This window comes from Pelobates fuscus, chromosome 3 (genome assembly GCF_036172605.1).
Source record: "Pelobates fuscus isolate aPelFus1 chromosome 3, aPelFus1.pri, whole genome shotgun sequence".
Taxonomy (NCBI): Eukaryota; Metazoa; Chordata; class Amphibia; order Anura; family Pelobatidae; genus Pelobates; species Pelobates fuscus.
This window is the reverse complement of record NC_086319.1, coordinates 219,742,980-219,770,614: the sequence shown is the minus strand read 5'-3', so window position 1 is coordinate 219,770,614 and position 27,635 is coordinate 219,742,980. Positions and strand designations below refer to the sequence as shown.

The 27,635-nt window shown below is 41.2% G+C and overlaps 1 protein-coding gene across 1 annotated transcript in view; it reads right to left on the bottom strand.

Annotated features, from left to right (window-relative positions):
- Positions 1 to 224: 224 nt before the first annotated feature.
- LOC134602788 (chloride anion exchanger-like) overlaps positions 225 to 27,635 on the bottom strand; it is a 57,981-nt gene continuing 30,570 nt past the window's right edge. Inside the window, exons 12-21 of the mRNA XM_063448111.1 lie at positions 26,706 to 26,801; positions 18,239 to 18,345; positions 17,664 to 17,733; positions 17,465 to 17,557; positions 17,274 to 17,369; positions 16,862 to 17,098; positions 5,954 to 6,008; positions 3,559 to 3,710; positions 3,401 to 3,463; positions 225 to 1,553 (exon numbers count right to left, since the gene is read on the bottom strand). Coding sequence (XP_063304181.1) covers positions 1,533 to 1,553; positions 3,401 to 3,463; positions 3,559 to 3,710; positions 5,954 to 6,008; positions 16,862 to 17,098; positions 17,274 to 17,369; positions 17,465 to 17,557; positions 17,664 to 17,733; positions 18,239 to 18,345; positions 26,706 to 26,801 — 990 coding nt within the window. The 3' untranslated portion in view covers positions 225 to 1,532. The remainder of the gene's footprint in view (positions 1,554 to 3,400; positions 3,464 to 3,558; positions 3,711 to 5,953; positions 6,009 to 16,861; positions 17,099 to 17,273; positions 17,370 to 17,464; positions 17,558 to 17,663; positions 17,734 to 18,238; positions 18,346 to 26,705; positions 26,802 to 27,635) is intronic.

Genomic DNA, 27,635 nt, shown 5'->3' with positions numbered 1-27,635 from the left:
TCTGTAACAAGGCAACCATAGCTATATCAACAGGTAATTTTATTGGGAATCTTACTTGGTATATATGGTACAGATATATTTTGAACACCTGTATAACTACCTATCTAACCTATGGGGCTCGGGTACATGCAGGTCCATCCATAAATATAGACAAAAAGACTAAGCATCCCATGGTCCTTTTCACAGATAAGCTAGGGGCCTTGTGCATCCCCTACTTCACCATATAATTTACTACCCTCCACTCCGAAGCCAAGTTCGTAGAGAATAGGTATTTCGATGGCCCTTACCTATTAACATTATTTTCCATCTATATATTAGATGGAGGAAGATAAATTGCTATTCTTTGATCCATTTAATAATGAAAGTCTTGAGCATGCCTATTTTGGGGGCGGATGATGTGGTGGTTCTTGACCTTGGTTAACTAGGTTTTTTTTATACCCCTATAAAAATACACATAATTTGTTTGAAGTTTAGGAGTGTTATGTCCTCAGCATCTAAGGCTATCAGTTTATCAATTAGTATTTTATTTATGTTTCTTGCTTTTGCTACAGCAGAATCATTTTGTGGGAAAAGAGAAATATGGCATGGAAAATTTTAGTGTGTTTTTGTTTACATTGCTGCTAATTCTCCCACATGTAGGCTAGTAGAATGTCTTGGTAAAATAGACAAGTGTATGGATTGCCATTCAAAAAATGTACTGCTTGTTTTAGCATCAAAACTTAAATATCTTTGACAGGTCATGTGACCGTAGGGGCCATTATTCTCATGCAAAGGTGTTTATTAATCCAGCTGTATGTATGTAAAGACATGTTATAGTAAATATAGTATAAAAGTGGGCAGTTCTGTCATTGCACAACGCTTATTGTCAACATGTTTAATATTTCCAATATACAGTATTAACTATTCTTATTGCTTTGAGAGCATGGTTAATCAATTGATGGTCATTCTAAAGGTCATTCCACACTTTTTAAAAGTACCTGTGATACTGTGATTTTCACTTGGCTTAGTTATTGCTCAGAATAGTAATATCCCATTGTGGTTACAATTTAAGAATTCATACGCTAGAAAAGCCAGAAGGTCTTGGAAAGATAGAAAGCTAAAGTCCAGGGCATTAATATTATGGTATCTAACCGGATGTTCAGCAGCAGGTATTTTTGCTTACTCGCTAGCACAAAATACCTATCATGCAAGAGAGTGTCAGGGTATCTATTACTACTAATAAAAAATAAAAATATACTTTTGATAGATTTAACAGACAGAAGAAGTACAGATTCAATAACTTTTGGGTTCTAAAACCATAGGGTATAATAAATAATATAATGATCTACGTGTTGTTAATCAAGTTGTAAATTAGTAGTAACATGTTTGTTTCTAAGCCAGTATGAATCTGTAAGTTATCGGAAAACTCCGAAGTCGTTTCATAATTATATATGTAATAAAGGCACATCTTTCAGAAAGCTCTCGCAAATCGACATTTTGTAATGCTTTTCCGGTTAGCTGGTTGCATAAAAATGAACTTGTGGTTTATCCATTCAGATATCAGAAATAGTATCCTGAAAATGAAGAAAGCAATTTAAACAACTCATAACCAAGAGAAAATACATGGTATCAGTTTTTTATCGATATTATTGTTGAATTACGGTGGCCAGTAAAATATGTGCAATATATTTAAATTAAAAATATACTTGTGTTTTTAAACTTTAATAATTGTACATATTTAGGTATTGGGGGTGCATGTATAGATATTGGTGGATATCTACTAGACAACAATGTTTATGATGTATTTGCCATTGAGTACTGATGATAATGTAATGCTATAGTACTTGTGCCTCAGTTTGAAAAATAAGGTCAATAGAGACGAACGTTTTAACTGAAGAAAAAAATAAATGTTCAGACAATATTGCCAAAGCTGTCAAAAAAGAAATGTTTTGGAACTATTGTTGTGAACATGGAATATCTTACTGATTTTTATGAGCCAATATAAAATGAGTACATCTCTAAACTTTAAACTGTGTCCAATTTTTAAAAAACGCTTTTTACATCTTCAGCTATTCTTCACCTACCGTTATCTGTGGCTGCATTAATTCATTAATTACCAGCTGGTTTGCCAATTCTCTGTCATTGGCTTATTTTGTAAATTGTTTCTTAATAAATAAAACAAGTAGCAGAGAGCTGATTGTGATGCCTGTACCTTACTATAATAGTATAAACTATATGTACTAATATATACCTCACAGACTTGCATCCTTAATTACAATGCTGAGACAAGTGATGTAAAATTCATAGAAATTTTAAAATTGTAAGTTTGTGTGGGCAGAGCCCTCTTCACCTACTATTCCATATGTCAAAATGTTTGTTAGAATTGTTTGTTTGTTTTATCTATTGGATTGCATTGTGGAATATATTAGTCTATATAAATAATTATAAATTCAGCACAATCAGCTTTAAATTAGCTTTTTTAAAGTCACCTTAGTTAGGTAAATATAATGGGGATTTAAGAAGAGTATATAATCATACATGACATAAGCCTGCCACTTTTTACAGAGAACCACATATATATTTCTAAGATAAATTAAAATTAGAACGATTTGATAGCTATCTTCTCCAAGGCACCTATCTTACTCTACTAGTACTAATGGTGGTCATATCACGATTTACACAATTGTACCAGAAAATGTTCACTCTTTGGCTGTTAATAAAAAAGGAAAATTGATACGCAATGCGAGAATTAAAGGAACACTCAAGGCACTATAACCATTTCTTCTCACTGATTAAAGTGCTTTGATTCCCCTGGCACTGTATCTCCATGTATCTCCATTCAGTGTTAAACAATTTTTGAGCAGTTTATAACTGAATGAGAGGTATAACAACGGCATAAGTTACACACTTCCTTCCGTGCATACCAATTTAGATTATTAATGGGTTCTGTGATAGGCTTAAAGTGGTCAGCTGACACTCAACCAATCACTGGTGCCCATTGCTGGTCATGCTACTGCTTTCTCATTAGCCAAAGCAGTACAGTGGGGATGAGCTGCTGGGGACTCCAAACACTATAACCACTTAAATTATTGATAATGGCAAATATATAGAGCCAAATTATTTTGCAGCGCTTTACAATATTATCTTCAATGAAATGTAACAGTTATAGTGTATACAGTGTCAATTTAAGCCCATTTACCCATCTTTAATAAAATGGCCTGTAGGTGCAGAGTAGAATAATATATAATTGTTTTTCTTTGTATACATGTTTTGTTTGTGTGCTTGTTCTGTTATATTTGTATACTGCATGACTTTTACTCCAATGACTTTGTATTACTTTTTAGTGGTCTAAATAGACTACACAATCATGTTTTTTATATCTTAGCAGTAAGAGAATGATTGATTTACTTTATTAACTTACATTGACATTTCGATTTTTGATGCTGCTATTCTTTTCATCTGAATAGAATCCTGTTTCCTTCTCCTGTTAGTGGAATGAAACAAATAACAATTAAACAATTATATATAATTATGTCATTTTAGAGGACGTACTATAAATAACCATTAATGAGTTTTTACCTTAACCTCGGCTTCTTTTGCTTTAGCTAAGCTGTCCAGGTTCCTCTTTACAAGCACATGTAACACGGCATCATGAACAGAAAGAAAAATTATGGAGGTTTGTATTGTGTCATCAAAAAAGCCACAACGTTCAAGTTTATCCAAAAGGTTATCTAAGAAATAGAAAAACATGAATGAAAGGTCAATTAGACTACTATGTATTAGAATTTATTTTCTCAACCCTTAATGGAAAATCAAATTACCATTTCCATCTCCTTCTCTGAACCAGAAAGCTGTTGTGTGTTAATATGTTTCTTCATGAAAATAGTAATTCATTTAATTGCTCCAAACATACGTTATGTGTAACTTTAAAATTATCTATGATTTCCTGATGGTAGATTTTCTCAAATGTATACAGTATTATGATACAGTTTGTGGTCTGCCCATTACATTGTTCTTATTGATATTGAGCCTCCACATACACATTTTAAAAGCAATCTAGATTTCTTATGTTCTAGTATTCTAATTAAACCTTCCATTAATGGACGCTTCCTAGCTTACTCCGAGGACCACAAGCACCGCACCGGACACTACAACCACCGCAGACTCCACAACCGCCGTAGCTTGACTGGAGTCTCGCCGTCTTCCTTCCACCCTGGATCAGCTTCTGTCCTCCAGGACCGTGTGGGAAAGACCTCTTCCTTCCACCCTGTATGAACCTCCAGCATCCAGGACTGTGTGGGGAAGATATCTCCTCCAAGGAGAGTGTAACAGGAACAGCTCTTAAAAAAGCTAAGTGATTAAGGCTCAAGGGAGTATGCAGAGCATAGCAATCCCCAGTGTGAGTATAGCTGTCCCCTCCAATCACGAGACAAGACTACGTGTTGAGGGTCAAGAAGAACCCAGGTTTAATGGCACACACTCTGCTTTTATGCAATTCTCCCCTGCAAGGGATACGCCCACAGACAATTATACATTACCCAATCACACAATGGTTACATCCCACACATCTCTTCCCCTTAGCCTGAGAGGTAACCCAATTATCCGTACAGTTTAAAACATACTTTTTACCCAACTTTCATAACTCTAAAACTATACATCCAATATTAAGAAATTACATATTACTAATCAGCACATTCCAAATACAAATATACCCAAAAATCATTCGAATCCGTTCAGCCGTTCGGGAGAGAGGTATAAGTCACTTTTGACCGGCCGCAAGCACATTTTCATGCCCAAAACAGTTCTTAAAGGGTAATACATCCCAGGGCCATAGTCGCAGGGCAGGAGGCTAGCAATCAGTCCTCTCCAATGCCCAGTGGCAAATGGCAGTTTGCTACAAACCCCCAAATGGATTCCAGTATTTCTACCACATCAATAAAGAGAAATACACCTATTCATTTAGTGCACTGCAGACTTTAGGAAGAACTCTCTGAAACTGAATAGAAGATTGATGATCAAAGAAAACATCCATTACAAGTTTTTTCTTCACTCCGGTATAAATGTCCTTGCATTTTAGGGAAAACCTCATAATGTTTGTAAAACCAAACCATGACCCATCTGTCCTCAGCATTATTTTTAACATGTTACTACTTTGAAAGATGTAAAAGTAATTACCTTCCATAGCTTAAAGGGTGACTCCACGATCTATGACTACCTCTGCTTTTAGTCATGAAGCATGAAGCAAGCAATCTCATGAAGCAAGCAATCTCTACATGCAGCCTTTCAACTTGAAGCACTGCCTGTACACAGAAATCTTTGCTTTTGTGCCAGGGCGTAGTTGCACCCATGGCACATGTGACTTAGGCAGCCCGGAACTCTGACCAGGACTGCCTAATGTGAGTACCGTGCAAAACCTACGTCAGTCGTCTGCACGCATTGTGTACAGGCGACAAATAAAATTAACTTCTGCAATTGCAGGCAGTGCTGTGTGCATGCCTTCATTGAGTAGCCTTAATAGAATATTGTCCCCTTTCTCCCTGTCTCCCTACATTGCATTGTAAAGTCCAGACCTCCCCTTGGCCACTTACCTACCTTCTATCACCCCATGCCTGTAGGCTTTATTTATGCAGCCCCTCCTGTCCCAGTGGAGCGTGTCACTCCGCGGCTGTACGAGGTCGGGCTTGTGTCTGTGTGCGGGCCGAGAACGGCCGTTTCTGTGAACCCGGTGCCCGGTGTGTTACTCACGGGCATCGGGTTGATGCTGGCGTCACCATCCATACAGCGGCAGTGAGGGCTCCGATAGTGCGGCTATCTTCGTCTTCATTTTGAGCCCTTTCCACGAGCTCAGAGCTGGAGCCCAAGAGGATGGCATCAAGTCGGCTCGGCGGCCCGGCCCCACCCCCCTTTGAATTTATTTTAACCCTAATGCAATGTTTTAGTAAAGTAGTCAGCAGCATAAAATGAATGAACTTACCATCTACACCAGCTATGTATACATCCACTTCAATCTTAATGAATTCTTTTAAAACCTGTGGAGGAAGGATAGCATTTATCTCTAATGTAAAAAAAGTTTGTATATGCAAATTGTATGTATATGCATGCAAATAGTTATTAATAAAATAGAAAGGAGAAACTTTGGTTCCTGTCTACATACAGGAATCAAAGTTATGAAAATACCCTTTAAGGTTAGTATAATAGTAGATATAGACAACAGGTCTAGGTATATGTGTGTTAAAACCACACTATCATGTTAATGAAAAAAAACACAGAACATATAGCTTCCAAAATCTCAGGGAAATTCCATTATTAAGTGAAGGGGCTAATTCTTAGTGGTCCATTAATTTAATGGCTAAAACATATTGAAAAATAAAAGCTAGCATCAGAGACAGAGTGGATTAGAGTATTGTGCTAATAAGCCAGAGCCCTACAGATTAGATGAGATTCTCTTAGGGGAGAGAAACATTCTCCCATAGAACCCATAGAACATTTAACATTTAGGGCAGCTGTAAGGTTGTTAAAGCTATAAACACAAGTAGCTAATGGTAATGTAGCACAAAAAAAGAAAGAAAAAATAATCACGGTTAGCAGTAACTGGCCACATGAGAAGAGGTTACTAGGAGATAGTGTGTAGTGATCATTTGATCAATATATATATTTTAGCCCAAATAGTAATAAATCATAGGCTGTAATACAACGAGTGGACTAGGATAAGGTTTCTAATAAGGGTAGACAACTCCAGCAAAATATATATTATATATTACCTCCTAGTGTATCTGGATCAAAATATATAGTCCTAGTGCAGCCTTAAGTCAAAGAATATGTATAAGGGCTAAATAAGACCACAAATGTATTTGGTAAGAAAAAAAACCCTCCTCCAGGTACCTCTAATCCTGCCTGCCACATAGGTCAGAGAACCATACTGAACAGAGCAAACAAGCCTCATAGAGAATCCTAAAACCTATAATGGATGGAAAAGCTCCTCTCTAGTATTGAGACTGCCTACCACTTAGGTAACAGAATCAAGCTTCATAACAGATCCCAGGCCAAACGGAGACGGCAGGAACCTTAAACTATTCTCTGGTGTAGCTTAGAAAACCAAAAATCCCATAACTAGTGCTCCCTGAAATAAAGTGAACAAGCTAAATTAAAATCCATTAAAATTAGTTACTAGGTCAATATTCCCTAAGAACATGCCCGACGCGCGTTTCAGCACCAAGATACTGTTCCTTCATCTGGGGTTAGCACTGACATTTTTCATTTTACAAAAAGTAAAGATCTCTCCACATGCATCAATGAGCCTTAGGCACCCCTGACACTGATTCACCGGTTGTCCTTTCTTGCTCCAATTTTGGTAGGTACTAACTGCATACTAGGAACAACCCACAAGACTTGTCATTTTGGAGATGCTCTGACCCAGTCATCTAGCCATCACTATTTAGCCTTTGTCAAAGTCACTCAGATCGTTTTGCTTGCCCTTTTTCCTGCTTCCAACACATGAAATTCAGAAAATGACTGTCCACTTAGAAACATAAAAACATAGAACGTGACGGTAGATAAAAACATTCGGTCCATCTAGTCTGCCCGATTTTTAAAATACCTTTAATTAGTCCCTGGCCTTATCTTAAGTATAGGATAGCCTTATGCCTATCCCACGCATGATGCCCCACCACCTGCTCCCTAGATCCAATTCACTCGCATCTCATCCGTACTCTGTCTTCTTCTCGTTCTCCACCTCTCACTAAAATTCTCAATCTCTCTCTCTCTCCTCTGCTATATTTCCATTGCCCTTCAAACATGCAACTGTAACCCCAATTCTAAAGAAGCCCAACCGTGACCCTAACTCCCCATCCAACTACCGTCTAATCTCGCTACTGCCTTTTGCATCCAAGATCCTTGAAAGAATTGTGTATGCGAGATTGATAGATTTCCTTGAGTCCAACTCTCTGATAGACCTGCTTCAGTCTGGTTTCCACGCTAAGCACTCTGTGGAAACGGCATTGACCAAAGTATCCAATGATCTACTCGTTGCAAAATCTCGTGGTCACTACTCTATCCTAATTCTCCTTGACCTGTCTGCGGCTTTTGACACTGTTGATCATCAACAGCTTCTTCTCATCCTCTGCAATATCGGTCTACAAGATATTGCTCTCTCCTGGTGCTCCCCCTACCTCTCCCAGCGCTCTTTCAGTGTTTCTTTCTCTGTTTCTGCTTCTTCTCCCCAACTCCTCTCTGTTGGTGTCCCCCAAGGTTCAGTCCTTGGTCCCCTACTGTTCTCCATCTATACTGCCTCACTTGGTAAACTCACTAGTTCCTTTGGCTTCCAATATCATTTCTATGCAGATGACACGCCAATCTACCTACTCTCCTGTTCTCTTCCTGTCCCTCTTGACTAGTGTCTCTGACTGCCTCTCTGCTGTTTCTAACTGGATTGCTGCCCACTTCCTTAAACTAAACTTGACCAAAACTGAAATTCTTGTTTTTCCTCCCTTAAGTGTTGTTACTCCTGTGTCTGTCTCCCTCCAAGTCCACGGTGCTACCATCAGCTCCACCATGCAGGCTCGCTGCCTAGGTGTTCTCTTTGACTCCGACCTCTCCTTCAAGCCTCAGGTTCAGTCTATCGCCAAATCCTGTAATTTCCATCTCAAAAACATTGCGCGCATCCGCCCCTTCTTAACGCCAGATGCGACTAAGGTGCTGGTCCATTCCACTGTCCTTTCTCGCCTTGACTACTGTAATGCGCTTCTTAGTGGTCTTACGTGCTCCCAACTTGCACCATTACAGTCCATAATGAATGCGGGGGCGAGGCTCATCTTCCTGTCCGCCCGCACCTCCCACGTCTCACCCTTCTGTCAGTCCCTACATTGGCTTCCTATAAGATATAGAGCTCAATTTTAAATTCTGGTTCTTGCTTTCAAATCTCTACATAATTCTGCTCCCACCTATATTTCCTCCCTTATACACAAGTATGTCGCGTCTAGGCCCTTACGATCTTCTGAAGACTTACGTCTATCTTCTGTCCGTACTCCCACCTCTGATGCTCGCCTTCAAGATTTCTCGAGGGCTGCACCGTTCCTGTGCAACTCGCTTCCCTCCTCCGTTAGATGCTCACCCAGTCTCCACTCCTTCAAAAAATCGTTAAAAACCCACTTCATAAAAGCGTATCAATTAAACCGGTAATAGCTCCCGACTGACTCCTCTTCTGCAACTGTCACTAGTCTAGAACACTATCCTTAACTTTTTGTGTCATTTTACCCCACTCCTTCTAGCATGTAAGCTCTTTGATAGTGATGTCGCGAACATGAAATTTTCCGTTTGCGAACGGCGAACGCGAACTTCCGCAAATGTTCGCGAACGGGCGAACCCGTCGAACCGCCATAGACTTCAATAGGCAGGCGAATTTTAAAACCCACAGGGACTCTTTCTGGCCACAATAGTGATGGAAAAGTTGTTTCAAGGGGACTAACACCTGGACTGTGGCATGCCGGAGGGGGATCCATGGCAAAACTCCCATGGAAAATTACATAGTTGATGCGGAGTCTGGTTTTAATCCATAAAGGGCATAAATTACCTAATATTCCTAAATTGTTTGGAATAACGTGCTTTAAAACATCAGGTATGATGTTGTATCGATCAGGTAGTGTAAGAGTTACGCCCGCTTCACAGTGACAGACCAAACTCCCCGTTTAACGCACCGCAAACAACCGCAAACAGTCCATTTACACAACCCAAACTCCCCATTTGCACAAGGTTGGATACCAAGCTAGCCATGTCCCGTTCCTTATCCTCACTGATGTCATTGAAGGTCTCTTCCTCCACCCAGCCACGTACAACACCAAGGGTCCCCGAAAGGTGACAACAAGCCCCCTGTATTTTTTTTTTTAAAATGTACACTACTGTTACACCAGATATGAGTTGCACTGGTGTGACACTGTGCCCTGGCAGGCCCTGAAACGCACACGTGTGAAGGAAACTGACTGCTATTATTTCACAGTCAAATCTCTAGTTTTTTTTAATGTACACTACTGTTACACCAGATATGAGTTGCACTGGTGTGACACTGTGCCCTGGCAGGCCCTGAAACGCACACGTGTGAAGGACACTGACTGCTATTATATTACAGTCCAAAAAGTTTTTGTTTTTTTAAATGCAAGCTACTGTGAAACCAGATATGAGTGGTGGCACTGGGACCACCTTAAAAATATTGGATATCGCTAAAAATCATGATCACTATATACTTTCTTTACAAACCTCTAAAGCAAACCAAACTACTCATCCATCCGCTATACCACTTCATCCCACCTAGAACTAGTGCCCAGTTAAAATACTTGACTCTTACTTACCCACACTCAGTCATGCCACACACATTTCACCACTACTCTCACTGAATCCCTCTGACTACAGCTGAATTCATCTTCTACATCAGAACACTACTCCTAAGATTGGGTTGTATCCATGTCTCGGGTCTTTCTATTAGAATAGGGGCAGCTTCGGTCTCCTTCAACACTGACACTCCAGTGCATATTATTAAAAGATTGGACAGATGGAAATCCTCAGTCTACAACCGATATATTCCTCATCCCGAGAAAGAAATGAGGAAAGCTTTTAAAAGTTTGGCTTTGTAAATTTGATGCAATAAGTGTGTTTTTCTTTAATACCTTTTCACCCTCTTTGCATGAACCCGATTTACATATATTACTAATATGTTTCTGAACATATATATTATATTATTCACTCACTCACTCACTCTCTGGGCCGGCCTAAGACATCATGCTGCCTAGGTCCAACGATAAATGACGATGGGGGATAATGTATAATAAACACAGGTTACTGGCTATGGGGAGGATAATGTATAATAAACACAGGTTACTGGCTATGGGAGGATAATGTATAATAAACACAGGTTACTGGCTATGGGGGGGATAATGTATAATAAACACAGGTTACTGGCTATGGGAGGATAATGTATAATAAACACAGGTTACTGGCTATGGGAGGGATAATGTATAATAAACACAGGTTACTGGCTATGGGGGGATAATGTATAATAAACACAGGTTACTGGTAGGGATCGACCGATATTGATTTTTTAGAGCCGATACCGATACCGATATTCTGTGAACTTTCAGGCCGATAGCCGATATAATTTGCCGATATTCTGTACATTTACCATTTTGGAAAATAAAAAACTATTTCTAAAGGTACATGCACAAAATATACATGCCACGTGTAGTGGATGCAGTGTGTTTAGACAGGGGAGCTGTGTATGTGTGTGTAGTGGATGCAGTGTTAGTGCAGTGTGTGTGTGTAGTGGATGCAGTGTGTGTTTGTGTAGTGTGAGTGGTGTGGATGCAGTGTGTATTTGTCTAGTGTGTATATAATGAAAGCAGAGTGTTTGTGTAGTCTGTGGGTAGTGTGCGTAAAGTGAATGCAGTGTGTGTAAAGTGAATGCTGTATATACTAAATGCAAAGTGTGTGTGTTTGTGTAGTGTGTGTATATAAGGAATGCAGAGTGTTTGTATTTGTGTAGTGTGTGTATAGTGAATGTAGTGTGTGTGTTTTGTATAGTGTGTCTATATAATGCAGAGTGTGTGTGTGTGTGTGTGTAGTGTGCATTATATAAACACACTACACAAACACACTGCACAAACACACACTGAATTATATAAACACACTACACAAACACACTGTGTATATAATGCAGTGTTTATATAATGCAGTGTGTTTGTGTAATGTTTATATAATGCAGTGTTTGTGTAGTGTTTATATAATACAGTGTGTTTGTATAGTGTGTGTGTGTGTATAATGCAGTGTGTTTGTATAGTGTGTTTGTATATAATGCAGTGTGTGTTTGTATAGTGTGTGTATATATAATGCAGTGTGTGTATATAATGCAGTGTGTGTTTGTATAGTGTGTGTGTATATAATGCAGTGTGTGTTTGTATAGTGTGTGTGTATATAATGCAGTGTGTGTTTGTATAGTGTGTGTGTGTATATAATACAGTGTGTTTGTGTAGTGTGCATTATATACACACACTATACAAACACACTGCATTATATATACACACACACTATACAAACACACTGAATTATATACACAGTGTGTTTGTGTAGTGTATGTGTATAATAATAGTGTATGTGTGAGGGGGCATGTTTTATTAAAACATTTTTTTTTTATATGAAATTATTTTTTTATATATATATTTAATTATTATTATTTATTTATTGTTGTCCCCCCTCCCTGCTTGTTGCCTTGCCAGGGAGGGGGGATATGTTAATCCCTGGTGGTCCAGTGGCATTTGCTTAGCTGGGGGAGGGGGGTGGGGGTGGGGTGGGCAGCAAGCGTTTACTCACCTCCCAGCAGCTCCTCCAGCTCCCCAGTGTAAATCTCGCGAGACCCGCGGGCGTCAGAGCTGGCCGAGGGTCTCGCGAGATTTACACTGGGGAGCTGGAGGAGCTGCTGGGAGGTGAGTAAACGCTTGCTGCCCGCCCCCTCAGGACCGCCGGGCTTGTAATGAGCCTGGCGGTCCTGGTTGGTATTATCGGCAATATCGGTATCCCTATTGGCCGATACCGATATTGCTGAAAATACCGAATATCGGCCGATTATATCGGTAAAACCGATAATCGGTCGATCCCTAGTTACTGGCTATGGAGGGATAATGTATAATAAACACAGATTACTGGCTATGGGAGGATAGTGTATAATAAACACAGGTTAAAATCCGTTTAGGCGATCTTCCCCTTTCAGATATAAAGGCAGCTACTGTAGAACACCAAACTCCCGAATTGAATACAAGTGAATGCACCAAACTCCTGAACTGCATACAAGGGAATAAGGTAGCACTCCAAACTCCCGAACTGGAACCTCACGAATAGCTGCTAGCAGACGAACAGGAAAAGCTCCCAAGCAGCTTACACTCCTGGCAATCAGTCTCTAACAGCATACAGTGAATCCCCCCAAAGACAAGACAGAGCTCCGTGTTGAGGGTCAAGCAGTGGTCTGGTTTATTATGGGCTACCCGCCCAGTATTTATGCAAGTCTCCCACCTTGTGGATACTCCTCTAGGGGACCAGATGGAAGCCTGTGACAAGGGACAGACATACACCAATTACAGACACACAGCAGTAAAACATCCCCACAATGCATCCTAATGCCCTCCCTCTATCCTGGAGATAATTGAGAAGTAATTCAATTATCTCCCAGGACAGAGGCAAGACTCCATTATACACGTGGGGACACAAAGACAGTAAAACACTTTAAAATACAAAAAAGTCACCTTGTCTACATAAAACACAGACATTTCACATATCCCCAGATAGCTGGGATCTGAGCGCAGAAAACTACAGAATAGCACTCACATCCTATTCACACAGTTCAATTGCCATGGAGCCAAAGTCTTTAACTACACGAATGGGCTCCATGGCATAGCTATCTGGGTTAACACATTCACATAAAATAACATACCGAATAGACATGTATTCGTTAAACTGTACGAACAGGAACCAGGCGGCGGACGGCTCAGCGGTGTTCGTTCAAATAAGTGTCCGTTTTTAGTTCCATAGTTTAAGTGCCGAACACCGCTGGCCGTACGGGACTTTTAAAATGGCCGCCGCCACGTGTTCGGTAAAGGAACAAAGACCACCCTGTATTCGTCAATTAAGCTGCGGTTAACCGCAGCTTCAGGGAGGTAAATTGGCGGCACACTCCAGCTCCCAGGTGGTCGCTCCTTCGGCAGTTTGTTCGGTAGATAAAATCTACCGAACAACCCGGCAGAAAGGCACGAACAAGCCTTTCTGCAGGGAAAATAAAGTCTTTTAAAGTCTGGTCCATAGTCCAAACGCAGCAGGCGGTCAACCAGGCTTCTCCACCATTGCTCTCGTCACCATGTATAATAAACACAGGTTACTGGCTATGGGGAGGATAATGTATAATAAACACAGGTTACTGGCTATGGGGGGATAATGTATAATAAACACAGGTTACTGGCTATGGGAGGGATAATGTATAATAAACACAGGTTACTGGCTATGGAGGGATAATGTATAATAAACACAGGTTACTGGCTATGGGAGGATAATGTATAATAAACACAGGTTACTGGCTATGGGGGATAATGTATAATAAACACAGGTTACTGGCTATGGGGGGGATAATGTATAATAAACACAGGTTACTGGCTATTGGAGGATAATGTATAATAAACACAGGTTACTGGCTATGGGGGGATAATGTATAATAAACACAGGTTACTGGCTATGGGGAGGATAATGTATAATAAACACAGGTTACTGGCTAAGGGGGGATATTGTATAATAAACACAGGTTACTGGCTATGGGAGGGATAATGTATAATAAACACATGTTACTGGCTATGGGGGGATAATGTATAATAAACACAGGTTACTGGCTATGGGAGGGATAATGTATAATAAGCACAGGTTACTGGCTATGGAGGGATAATGTATAATAAACACAGGTTACTGGCTATGGGAGGATAATGTATAATAAACACAGGTTACTGGCTATGGGGGATAATGTATAATAAACACAGGTTACTGGCTATGGGGGGATAATGTATAATAAACACAGGTTACTGGCTATTGGAGGATAATGTATAATAAACACAGGTTACTGGCTATGGGGGGATAATGTATAATAAACACAGGTTACTGGCTATGGGGAGGATAATGTATAATAAACACAGGTTACTGGCTATGGGAGGGATAATGTATAATAAACACATGTTACTGGCTATGGGGGGATAATGTATAATAAACACAGGTTACTGGCTATGGGAGGGATAATGTATAATAAACACAGGTTACTTGCTATGGGATGATAATGTATAATAAACACAGGTTACTGGCTATGGAGGATAATGTATAATAAACACAAACAAAAAATAAATAAAAAAATAATACAAAAAATAAAAATAAAAATGAATGCAGCTTCAGAATTAATCTAAATTGTATGCTGTCTAGGAGGTGGGAGCGTCTGGGAGGGAGGGTCTGCTGCTGATTGGCTGGAATGTGTCTGCTGACTGTGAGGTACAGGGTCAAAGTTTACTCAATAATGACAAATAGGGGGCGGACCGAACATCGCATATGTTCGCCGTCCGTGGTGAACGCGAACACGCTATTTTCACCAGGAACTATTCGCCAGCGAACCGTTCGGGACATCACTACTCTTTGAGCAGGGCCCTCAACCCCTTTGTTCCTTTGTGTCCAACTTGTCTGGTTACAACTACATGTCTGTTCGTCCACCCATTGTAAAGCGCTTTGGAATTTGATGGCGCTATATAAATGGCATAATAATAATAATAATAATAATAATAATAATAATGAAACTCCTTCACTGTGTTAACCTCCACCACTTTAGCTGGAAGGCAATTCCATGCGTCCACTACCTTCTCTGTAAAGCAATATTTCCTGAAATTATTTTTAAACCATTGCCCCTCTAATTTAAGACTATGACCTCTTGTTGTGGTAGTTTGAGTAACATAGAATGTGACAGCAGATAAGAACTATCCGGCCCATTTAGTCTGCCCAATTTTCTAAATTCTTTCATTAGTCCCTGGCCTTATCTTATAGCTAGGATAGCCTTATGCCTTATCCAACGCATGCTTAAACTCCTTCACTGTGTTAACCTCTACCACTTCAGCTGGAAGGCTATTCCATGCATCCACTACCCTCTCGAATAATACTTTCTGATATCCTTTTTAAACCTTTGCCCCTCTAATTTAAGACTATGTCCTCTTTTTGTGGTAGTAAGTAACTTACATTTTATATGAATGTGTGGTTCTTGATTGTTGTAAATGTTGAAAATGCTCACAGCTGAATCCTTGCTATGTTTGTATACTTTTTATTTAAACTTGCATACAGTGTAACATTCTTCATTCTTCCACTGGGTAGGTATATTAGTACTTTGGCAATTCTGTGCTTCGGAACTTCGGCAACTTCGGCACTTTGGAAATTTGGCAATATCAGAACTTCGGCAATTTGGAACTTCGACAATTCGGAACTTCGGCAATTCAGCTATTCGGACATTCAGAAGTATCCGACTGTCCGAATTGGCCGAAATTAGTTCGAATTGACATTTGGAACGAAACTAATTGCACATGTCTACTTGATGATCTAGAAGACCCAGATTAGTCGACAACACCACAAAACCTGCATGTGAAGCCACTAAAAGATCAGCTCATTCATTCAACTCTAGCTTGTGTTTATTTCAAGGGCATATAAAATACAAAGGGGAGAATGGCAAATGGTCTGTTGATGCGGTTCGTGCTACTAGCATTTCCTCCTAAGATTTTCCTCCGTGAGCTGCTCCTACATATCCTGTCTTTGTGGTGGTTTTTGCTTCAAAGTGGAGTACATATCCAGTGGATAGCACTGGCAAGGGAGAGCACAATTCACTGGACCTGTTTGGTGTGTTAATATGGAATAATTCCTAGAGCACTGTTTGTTTTTCCAGTCCACAGATGAAGTGGTACACAGCAAATTATGCTGTGCTAGTGATCCTTAGCCTTATTTTGAACAACTTGCCTTTGTAAGGATGGTGAAAGGATCTACCATTAATAAACACTGCCAGGAAGGTTATATTGGAAGGTATGATTATAGCTGTCCACATGATGCATTCAGAGCAACAGAACACATGCAATTTATGCCAATCAAACTAAACCATTTATTGTTCTGATAAAGATCTTACACATGGACTCAAACATAGTTCCCAGTTGCTATGTATTTCTGCTTGTAAATAAATAAACAGCAACTGATTATATATTCATCCCGTGAATGCCCTCTTACCTACTCCACTGGTTATCAGTATTACTATGTATCAGTGAGTATCACATTTATCTTTTATAATTTAAGTGTTACCTACCGCTTTCAGGCCCTTCATCCCAGATATATCGAGGAACGAGACTGCTCCAAAATCAAGAATCAAACTGTGAAAGTCAACTTTAGGAACGTTGATGTTATTTGGTAGGTCTGCATTCCAGTCTATCTGAATCGGCAAGTCAGAAGTGTTTATAGGCTGATCCAGCTCTTCTACTCTGTTATTGTCTAGTTCTTCATCATCCGATTCTTTATAGTCATATGAAGTGCTGATTAAACCTTTCTGCAAAACAAAATGGTGCTTAAAGAGAGTCACACCTATCAGAAGTAAAATATGCTTGCAGTTGCTTACATGTATTTAAAGATACAACCTATAATAAATAATGCTTTGCAATGCAACATCTACCAATGGTGATTGTATATATTATTTTGATTAAGAAAAACAGATTCACACATACTGGTGTTATATGAAGTTCGCCCTTCTTCAGCAGCTTCTTGATTTTTCTTAAGGCCTTGTTCCTCTTTCGCAATATCCTAAGTGGGTTAATTCCAGCCTGCAGAAGACACTTTGTGTTACTCTGTTTGTGTATATAATTTTGTGTGTAAATATATAAGAAACATGAATAGATACGTAGTTGTTGAGACTTACAGCAGCAATAACTTTGTCTCTAAAAAAATCTATGTTGGCAAAAAAGATTGGAGCAGGACATCGGAATATTTTCACTCCTTGAGGCTCATGTATCTATAATAGAAAGGAGACCTGTTAAAGATGGGAACTTTTTGTTACATGTATATATATTTAAATATTTCTAACATATATATTATATATCAGAATTGTCTAAACTTACATCTCTATAGTCTTTTCTGTTCTTGTAAATGTTGCTTCCACCAATATTAGCCACTTGACTGCATTTTGGACTGTGAAAAACAATGTGGTACATTCAATTGTATATGTGTGTGTATACAGTTACTACTTAAGTACATATTTACAATTTAATTTATTTCTATCTTTAGATGGTTATATTCAAAAAGATACCTAGCCTAGGTCATAAACATTAGATAAAAATGCAATTAAAATTCAGGAATTTCAAAACTGTAGTATCTCTAAAGAGATTTCAAAACCATTGCACCAGAACGGAAATTTGCAGTATTTGTAATTCAACGCTAAACCCATTGAGGGTTATTGATTAGTGGCAAAGTACTAAAACTGAAGTAATCACCATGGAAACCAATTAAAATGTTTCCAATGTTTGCTCCACCTTAAATGTTTTTTTAAAGTTTCTTTCTTTATTTCTTTATTTTTTTTTTAATTTATTATGTTTTTATTGAATAAAAACTGCTTTTTTTATGCCCCATACTCTAAAGTAGTTTCTGCTCTGCATTAGAGTGTAATCATTTAATCAGGTTTACATTTTCTACTTACAATTGTGCACGAAACACCACGGTCAGAAGTTCAAATCCCAATCCTGCTGCCAGTCCAAGGTCAAGGCCAAGTAGAACTGCAGCTAAAAATGTCACCACCCATACTAACTGTTAACAACAGGAAGGGAAATTATAAGTACTTTTTATTTATGTATTCTAGTATATTGCTCATCATTGTTTTACTGTTAGCCATATATAACGTTATGCAAATCTTTGTAGTGCATGCAAACATTGAAAAAAATACTACTATAACCAAATGGGCTGCTTGTCATTCTCATTTCAAATAATTTAGCATAAATCTTGGCATCACAATTGAGTAGCGAGATTGGGCTAAAATTGGAGCAGAAATGAGGGCCTTTACCATTTTTGGGAAGATTAATAACATCGACTTACGGCATCTTTTTTGGCAGAAAGCCCATCTCCACCCCAGAGGCAAACAACTTGACCATATACTGTAAGGTCAGAGTGTTGTGGCAAAAGTATATATTTTTTAAAAGCACACAACCCACACTATTTTACTTTGTGCTTATATTTATTATTCATAAAACTATGTCACAGTGAATTATTATATAAAAAAAAAATAATTAGGTGATGCAATTTTCTTTTGTAGCTTTGTTTTTGCAATACTTATTTTCTTTTTTGTAGTATCATAACAGGCCATACACCCTTATAAAAAACAAACGTGATACATACTACATTTTAAAAACTGGATTTTCATATATGCAGATTTATAGTTTGCAAGTCCTAATGTTTTAAGCTACATTCAAAATCAGCTACATATTGTGCATAATGTGTATACTGAAAAGTATGATCAGCTCTCCTAAACGCTTGGCCAGATGCTGCTTAATCAGGGGTGGTTTGCTCCGTATAAGGGGTGGTTTGCTCCAGTATAGGAAGGGCTAGGCCCAGACTGCCCTGCAAGTACAGTGCATGCCTTTGTGGAATACAAACAAAAATAGAAAAAAAGCATTATAACTAAGTACAAGTGGCATATGATAGGCCCTAACTCAAGTCATGTAAATGTAGAGTGTCTTTCTTCAGAGTAGAACAGCTAGACATTATTCACATCCCAGCGGGTCTTTCTGGAACTTTGATTACTCATTGAGGAGGCTGTAGTAGGCTAGTAACCAAGGCATTTTGTCTCCGAAATATCCAAAACCTAGAGTTGTTTGCCGCTGTGGCAGACATTCAGTCAGCACTCTGTTCCCCATGAATAGACAAAGGCATTTTAATGTAAGAGCTTGGAAATGGGTCTTAGCATTTGACTCCAGGCAATAGTAGAATGGGAGAAGTCTCCATAAAAGAAAAGGACACATTCCTCAAAGGCATATGTTGGGGAGGCCCAAACTGTGACCATCACAGCAGTCTTGTCTGCCTCTGTGCGAAACCGCCCTAAAAGGTCTCGATGAACATCAACTGGTGCTCTGAGGTTCTGGCCACTTAGAAGTGGGATTACATATCTATGCCCATGGCCTTAATGAAGGACAGCAAGGAAGTCTCCTAAGCAAATGAAGCATCTCTCCTAAGGGCATAGATCTCTGGTAGACTTCTGATCTAAATAATCCGGTGCCGGTGTAGGTGCTCCATATGGGCCAGTTTTGTCTCAAATTGGTACTGCTACTGTTGCAGTTGCCCCACTGCAGTAGCCATGTCCTGCTGTCTGTCCCTGTAGTCCCCTACATCCTCTTTGACCACCTGTATGCGGCCTACCAGTGTGGTCATCTCCTCCCTCACCACAGAAATATCAGCAGCAAACAGTGCTTTAATATCTGAGAGCAGAGCTTTAATATATGCCTTCCTGAGCCTTCAATCTGGCATCTACTGAGGCTTGAAAGTCATCTGAAGCAGATAGTGCACTTGCCTCCAAGGAATCTGGAGAGGGTTGCATTGCAGCTGCCATTTTAGCAGAGTTGGGCTGTGTTGAGTGGGGTCTTGCTCCAGAGGTCAGGGCAAGAGGTAATGTAACAGCTATCACATAGCCTGACCTGACCACTGTTGGCTGAGAGGAATTGGCTAAGACATCCCCAGTAATGGCCTCTGAGGAAGCAGGAGACAACTCTCGCAAGGGTGCCATCTTGGTAGCATGCGTTTGAGGAGGTTGGCAGCACAGATCCCTCTTGTTTTGGATCATGCGCCGTAATTACCCTCAGAGTATGGAGGGAAGAGTGCCTTGATAGTTACTGGAATAGGGGAGTAAAATCGCCAACAAACAAGTTGTGGAACAACAAACAAGTGGTTGCAATAAGACAGCTTAGACATAGACCAAAGTTACTGAGGGCATGGGCGTAGGAACCCCAAAAAATCTGGGGGGGATAGCATTTTTACTCGCCGGGTATATTCTTATTCCGTAAACTAGGAGTTGTTTATCCCATTGTAAGCGCTACGGAATTTGCAGTCGCTATATAAATGATTAAATAATAACATTAAAGGGTCACTACAGAGAAGGGGTTTTACTTACCCGGATACAGCGCCGGGATCCTCCTGATTAGAACCACCCCTACCCTTCCCATGAATATTAGAACCACCCCTACCCCTTCCATGCACAAAAGAACCCCACCTACCCCTTTTACGCATATTAAGCCCCTACCCCTTCCATGCATATTAGTACCCCCCCTAACCCCTTCCATGCATATTAGTACCCCCTAACCCCTTCCATGCATATTAGAACCCACCCTACCCCTTCCATTCATTTTAGTACTCCCCTAACCCCTTCCAATAATGTTTCTACCTCCCCCTTCTCCCATCTGCATTAGTAGCCCCCCAAACCCTTCCAATTATTTTTCTACCTACCCCTCTCCCCCTATCCTTATTACTAGCCCCCCTAACCCTTTCCAATTAGTTTTCTGCCATTTTAACTAACACCAGTGCTGGAGTGCCGCCGTGTTTACATTAAAAGGCCTGCAGGGACAGGCTATAGACACCAGAACCACTACATTAAGCTGCAGTGGTTCTGGGGACTATAGTGTTTCTTTAATGTGAGGTAAATTAGAGATTAGTGCCACGAATAATATGCTAGATTGCCTACTTACAACCAGATGAGGATGATGATGGGCTCTAGCTGCAGTCTGGCTCCACTGGTGTAGAACAAGCTCTCTGGTCACAAAAATCAATGTTCTGGGAGAACGGGAAGCAGCTCCAATTTTTGGGGGCCCTTTACACAGCTCAAGGTCTGGGTCCCAGGGTCCACCTTCATGTTCCACCAATGAGTTTGTTCACAGGGGGTGGAGTGTGTAGGGGATGTCCTGATATGCGTGTAAGGAATGCATTGTGTGAATCTGTGTTTGTATGTGTAAGGGCTGCAAGGTGTGTTTCTGTGTATGTACGGGGTGCAGTGTGTGCGTCTGTAAAGGGTGCATTGAGTGTGTGTACAGGGTGCATTGAGTGTGTGTAAGGAATGCATTGTGTGTTTTTGTGTGTGTAAGGGTTGCATGATTGTGTGTGTGTGTGTGTGATGAATGTCAATCTCTCTCCCTCCTTCTCCCCTTCCCTCCCTTGTCACTCTCTTTCTCCCCCTCCTTCCCTTGTCACTTTCTCTCCTCCCTCCCTCCCTTGTCACTCTCTCCCCCTCCCTTGTCACTCTTTCTCCCCCTCCCTTGTCACTCTTTCTCCCCCTCCCTTGTCACTCTTTCTCCCCCTCCCTTGTCACTCTTTCTCCCCCCTCCCTCCCTTGTCACTCCTTCTCCCCCTCCGTCCCCCCCTTGTCACTCTCTTTCTCCCCCTCCCTCCCTTGTCACTCTCTTTCTCCCTCCCTTGTCACTCTCTTTCTCCCCCTCCCTCATCACTCTCTTTCTCCCCTCCCTCCCTCCCTCCCTTGTCACTCTCTTTCTCCCCCTCCCTCCCTTGTCACTCTTTCTCCCCCTCCCTTCCTTGTCACTCTTTCTCCCCCTCCCTCCCTTGTCACTCTTTCTCCCCCACCCTCCCTCCCTTGTCACTCTTTCTCCCCCACCCTCCCTCCCTTGTCACTCTTTCTCCCCCTCCCTCCCTCCCTTGTCACTCTTTCTCCCCCTCCCTCCCTCCCTTGTCACTCTTTCTCCCCCTCCCTCCCTCCCTTGTCACTCTTTCTCCCCCTCCCTCCCTCCCTTGTCACTCTTTCTCCCCCTCCCTCCCTCCCTCCCTTGTCACTCTTTCTCCCCCTCCCTCCCTCCCTTGTCACTCTCTTTTTTATCCCCCTCCCTCCCTCCCTATTCACTCTCTTTTGTATCCACCTCCCTCCCTCCCTTGTCACTCTTTCTCCCCCTCCCTCCCTTGTCACTCTCTTTCCCCCCCTTCCCTTGTCACTCTCTTTTTTTCTCCCCCTCCCTCCCTTGGCACTCTCTTTTTCTCCCCTCCCCCCTCCCTCCCTTGTCACTCTATTTTTTCTCCCACCCATCCCTCCCTCCCTACTCTCTTCCCCCCTCCCTACTCTCTCCCCCCCTCCCTGTTTCTTTCCCCCCTACCTATGATGTAGCGTGGCCGAGCTCTGTATGGTCCGCGGGTACAGGGAGCTTTTGTTTCCTGTACTCGGCCGGACTAAAAGGAAGTGCACACTCAGTGTTCACTTCCTGTTAGTCCGGCCAGGTACAGGAGACAGATGCTCCCTGTACCGGCGGACCATACAGAGCTCGGCCACGATACAGTGAGGGAGTGACAGGAGGGAGCGCTGAGCGCTTTCCTCCTGTCAGCCCCTCTCCTCATGCTGTGCCCGGGCGGTGCGCCCTCATGGACGCACCAGCCCGGGCAAAGCTGCAGCCGCCTGAGGCTCTTTACAGAGCGCTCGGGCGGCTGCAGCATTAGGGGGGCCGGCGGAGCTGGGGGGGATTTCCCCATAACCAGTCCCCCCCGCATGATTTGCTGGGGGGAATGCGTCCCCTCCATCCCCCCCGGTTCCTACGCCCATAACTGAGGGCTCTGCTCAAATAAACTTATACTCTAAGAGGATTGGTGTATAATCAAACAAGGCATGGTTAAAGTATTTCATATATAGAATTTTTAGTTGCTAGAAGAATTTACAATAAAATCATATAAATGTTAGATGACACAAATGTGGAAGTGAAGTGTGTTAGGTGAACATTTAAATGCTGAAATTCTATGCTGTTATCTTTCTTGCAAACGATGCTGTTGGAAAAGCTGTACAATATCTAGCTAGTTTATGGTTGCCCTGAGATACATTGTTAGGGAAAAAAATGTCACAGAGAAAACTCTCTAACAAGCCCCACTGATGTTTGTGTTAAATAACCAGGACAACATAAAACAAGTGGAGATCATCAGTAAATTAAATTCAATGGGAGCCAAGAACATCTATGGTCCTTAATGTTTAACATTAGAAGAGTTATATGGTTAAGGGTTACCGGCAGTGGTGTATTTAGGATTTGGGCTGCCCAAGGCAGGATGGTGCTCGGGCACCCCTCCCGACCAATTGAAATTTTCCCCACCCATTCCTGTCAAGGCCGCACTTTGACAGACGCTCACTCACTGACAGACGCACACTCACTGAAAGACGCATACACTCATTGACAGACACACACTCTCATATACACCGACAAACAATGACATACACACACTATTACTTGGGCACACACTGACAGACGCACACACACTGACAGACGCATGCACTCACTGATAGACACATACACACTCACTGACCCACACACACACATTCACTCACAGACACACACAAAGTATGTCTGTGACTAAATCTGTTCCCCAGCCCCCAAAGCCATCTAACCCCCTCACACACAGCCTTTTTGGTCCTGCAACTGGTGTGCCAGTTCATTGTGCTGGTCCCCTTGGGTCTTTTTTCATGGAACTGACAACTTAAAGTTTATAAGAGTGCGGCAGATGGAACACCTATATTCTGCCCTTCCTTAGGCTTTTGTGAAATCATGCGAATGACCAGTTACCAATGACATAATTGGTGACAAACGGCAGTTTCCTAGGGAACTGTGCTGACTCTTGTGCTCATCTCACTAGAGTCAAAACAGAGTATCCATTAGGCATTTGAATGACTTGTCTTTGCAGAATGAAAGAACTGACATTTATAATGTTTTTAAAAGAATTTTCAGATCATGCTTAAAGGGACTCTCCAGTGCCAGGAAAACAATCAGTTTTCCTGGCACTGCAGGTCCCCTCTCCCTCCCACCACCCATTCCCGGTTGCTGAAGGGGTGGAAACCCCTTCAGTGACTTACCTGAGATCCCCGCCGATGTCCCTCGGCGGTGGTTTCGGGTCGCCGCCGCTATTCCCAATCATTACGTCAGCCGGCGGGGGAGACTGATCCCGCCCGCCGGCTGAGGAGAAATAATGCGCGTGCGCGGCATGCGCATTAGAGCTCTCCATAGGAAAGCATTGAAAATGCTGTTCAATGCTTTCCTATTGAGGAATTGAGCGACATTGGAGGTCCTCAAACAGCGTGAGGACGTCCAGCGATGCTCTAGCACAGAAAACCTGTGCTATGAAACAGGAAGTGCCCTCTAGTGGAGGAGGAGTTAACCCTGCAAGGTAATTATTGCAGTTTATGGGCAGGAGTGGTCTGGGTGCCTGGAGTGTCCCTTTAAAGAAAATTAAAAACATGATAATGCCCCTTTAACTGATTATGGCAGCTTCTAAGATTTGTAACTGATACATATTATATAAACTCCAGTTTTATTACTACTATTATTATGGCACTTTGGACTTTTTGTGATCTTACTATGCAAACCAACCTGTGTCTTTTTTTCCCAAACAAGATAAACATATCATACATTATTATCATGGTGTGCTGCTCTAAGAAGCTTTCATTGTTTATCAAAGATATTTTGCATTGCTCTTTATGGTTTTGGACATTGCACAGATTATCACATGGAATTGTGATGCTTGGAAAATATAAAGCAGGGAAATAAATATAGCTAATCAAAGGTCAAATAGGTTCAGATAGTTTACTAAGAACAAGTACCACCACATCATCATATGTCATATAATATGTGAAAATAATTTATGTCAAAACGGGACTAAGCATATTCCAATAAACCACTCGCCAGGGCTTTAAATGATCTTTAGTTTAGTACTTTTTAGAATCTTTAGAAACGGCAGAAAAAGTGAATTATAGTATTTCTTAAAGGTAGTCTATAGTGTTAGAAATACAAATATGTATTCCTAACGCTATAGGGCCCTAGTATGTGACTCGGCCAGCACTGCAAGGGTTAAAAAATTTATTTTACTTATCTGTTCTCCCTCACAGCACCATAGTCCTCCTTGAAGCCCCACCTCCAATGTTGATATTAGCCAATCCAATGCTTTCCAATAGAAATGCATTGGTAGGCTAAAGCGCACCAAAACTCTGCACTGTGTAAACCAGACACACACACTGCCACTTTACACACTGACCCCCTACACATACTGCACCCATCACACACATGCACCCCTCACACACACTGGGGCCCTCACACACAAACATTGCATCCCTCACACTCACATAGCACACACTGCACCCCTTCACATTCTGCACCCCTACACACTCTGCACCTATATACACACTGCATCCATCACACACACATTGCACCTCTACGCACACTTCACCCCAACAAAGCCACAGAGCATCCCTTACACACACATGCACTAGCTACATACCCTACATACCCTAAACACATGCTATGCCCCTATGGATACACTCTTTCACTCTCTACAGCCCCTAGCCACACATATTACACCACAAACACAACACAACTGAAACCGACTTATTTCACTAAACACCACACCATAATTAGCTTATTCTACACATGCAATATCACAAAGAGCCTCCAAACACATGCACAATAAGGTTTCTTGGCCCTTTGTCCTCTGGTATCCCACTCTGGTATCACACCAGCGACAAGAGTTTTCATGACATTTTCAGTGAGTATAAGATGTTATCATGGTTAGAGTGTCATTTGAAAGCATATTTTAAAATAGGTATAGATATAAAACAAATAACATTGCATGCTCTTTTTTCACAAATCGTAAGCCTTTTGCTTTTGTTTTCCTTGGATTCCAGTCAGTTAAATACATATTGGTTTTGTTTTTGCTAGCAAAATTGAAACATCCTAGTGGTAGCTTGCACAAATATAGTTATAATATAAAACTGTTTCATAAACAATTGTGCCTTGGACATTTTGTAAGAACATTTATTAAGGTGTTCTGTTCTCTAAAATGAGGCAACAACTGACAATGGGAAGAGTCCTCAATGGAATGTGCCTGCTGGTTCCACTGGTTTCCATTGTGATTGTACAACCTTTACTACTTTAGGCCACTATTTAGAACAAAACACTTTAATATACATTTTCCCCAATATACTCAAAATCTGTTTACGGTTGGCATCTTCCCTATTATGTTAGGAAAGCATTTTTCATATTATCCATGGACTTGCAGGCTGAACTGCATATCATAATGATTACTATGTTTGTTTGCCCCTAACTCTAGATTCACAGTGGGGAATAATTATTTTGTAAAAATGCAAAAATAAAAAGACTACTTACACAATCAATTTTATCTTTCCGAAAGAGCGGTGGAATTTCATTAAACTGCATAAGCATTCCCTTCAAATTGATAACAACTAAGGCTCCTAGAACAGACTGCAAATGAAAAGGAAATTTCTATTAGTTTTGCATTTTACTAATGTCCATTGTCATGAATTAAACAAATGTTTTGGGAAATAAAACATATTTATGTTTTTGTAGTGCATTATGACCTAAATTTATGGATGAGTAATTTCAGATATTTTTCATGAAACATTATAAAAATGAGGAACTTAATAATATACGATATCTCTCGGGATGGGGGTATGCTTTGGCATTCTACTGTTTAGAAATATGGAAAATACAAATAGAATATATTTTAAATAAAAAAGTATTGGCTGGGGCAGGGCCTAGCAGCCGAGCTGGTCAGACGTGCTGGTGCAGAGCTCCGATAAAACTAAGCTAAATCTTGACTATTACTGGCCACAATCGTGATTTCTACAGCACCACGACTACTCATTACTGAATCGCGTGGGAGCTCGTGGATACAAGCATTGAGTACTTCTGACGAGATATACCACACTCCTCATATGCGGCCTAGCACAGAAGGTGGCCTCATGACAGGCGGCCGATCTCCCAACATGGGGACCACTTTGAGCAGCAGCCCTGCGCATCCCCCCCCCTCTGGACCGGTGGGGGATATCCCGGTCCCCGCTGGGGAAACCTCCGTCTCTACAGCACATAGACCCTCTGCCGGAGCGAAGACTGCAGGCCGAGCCCAAGATGGCCGCCGAGTCCCAACCTGAGCAATCTCGAGCAACCCTGAGCAATCTGCTACACAGAAGATTACAGCTAAAATGGCTGTCTGCCAATCTGATGCCGGGGCACAAAAGCCTTGCCAATGGACATACCGTAGGTATTTCTGGGCGCCGGAGAGGATAACAGCACAAC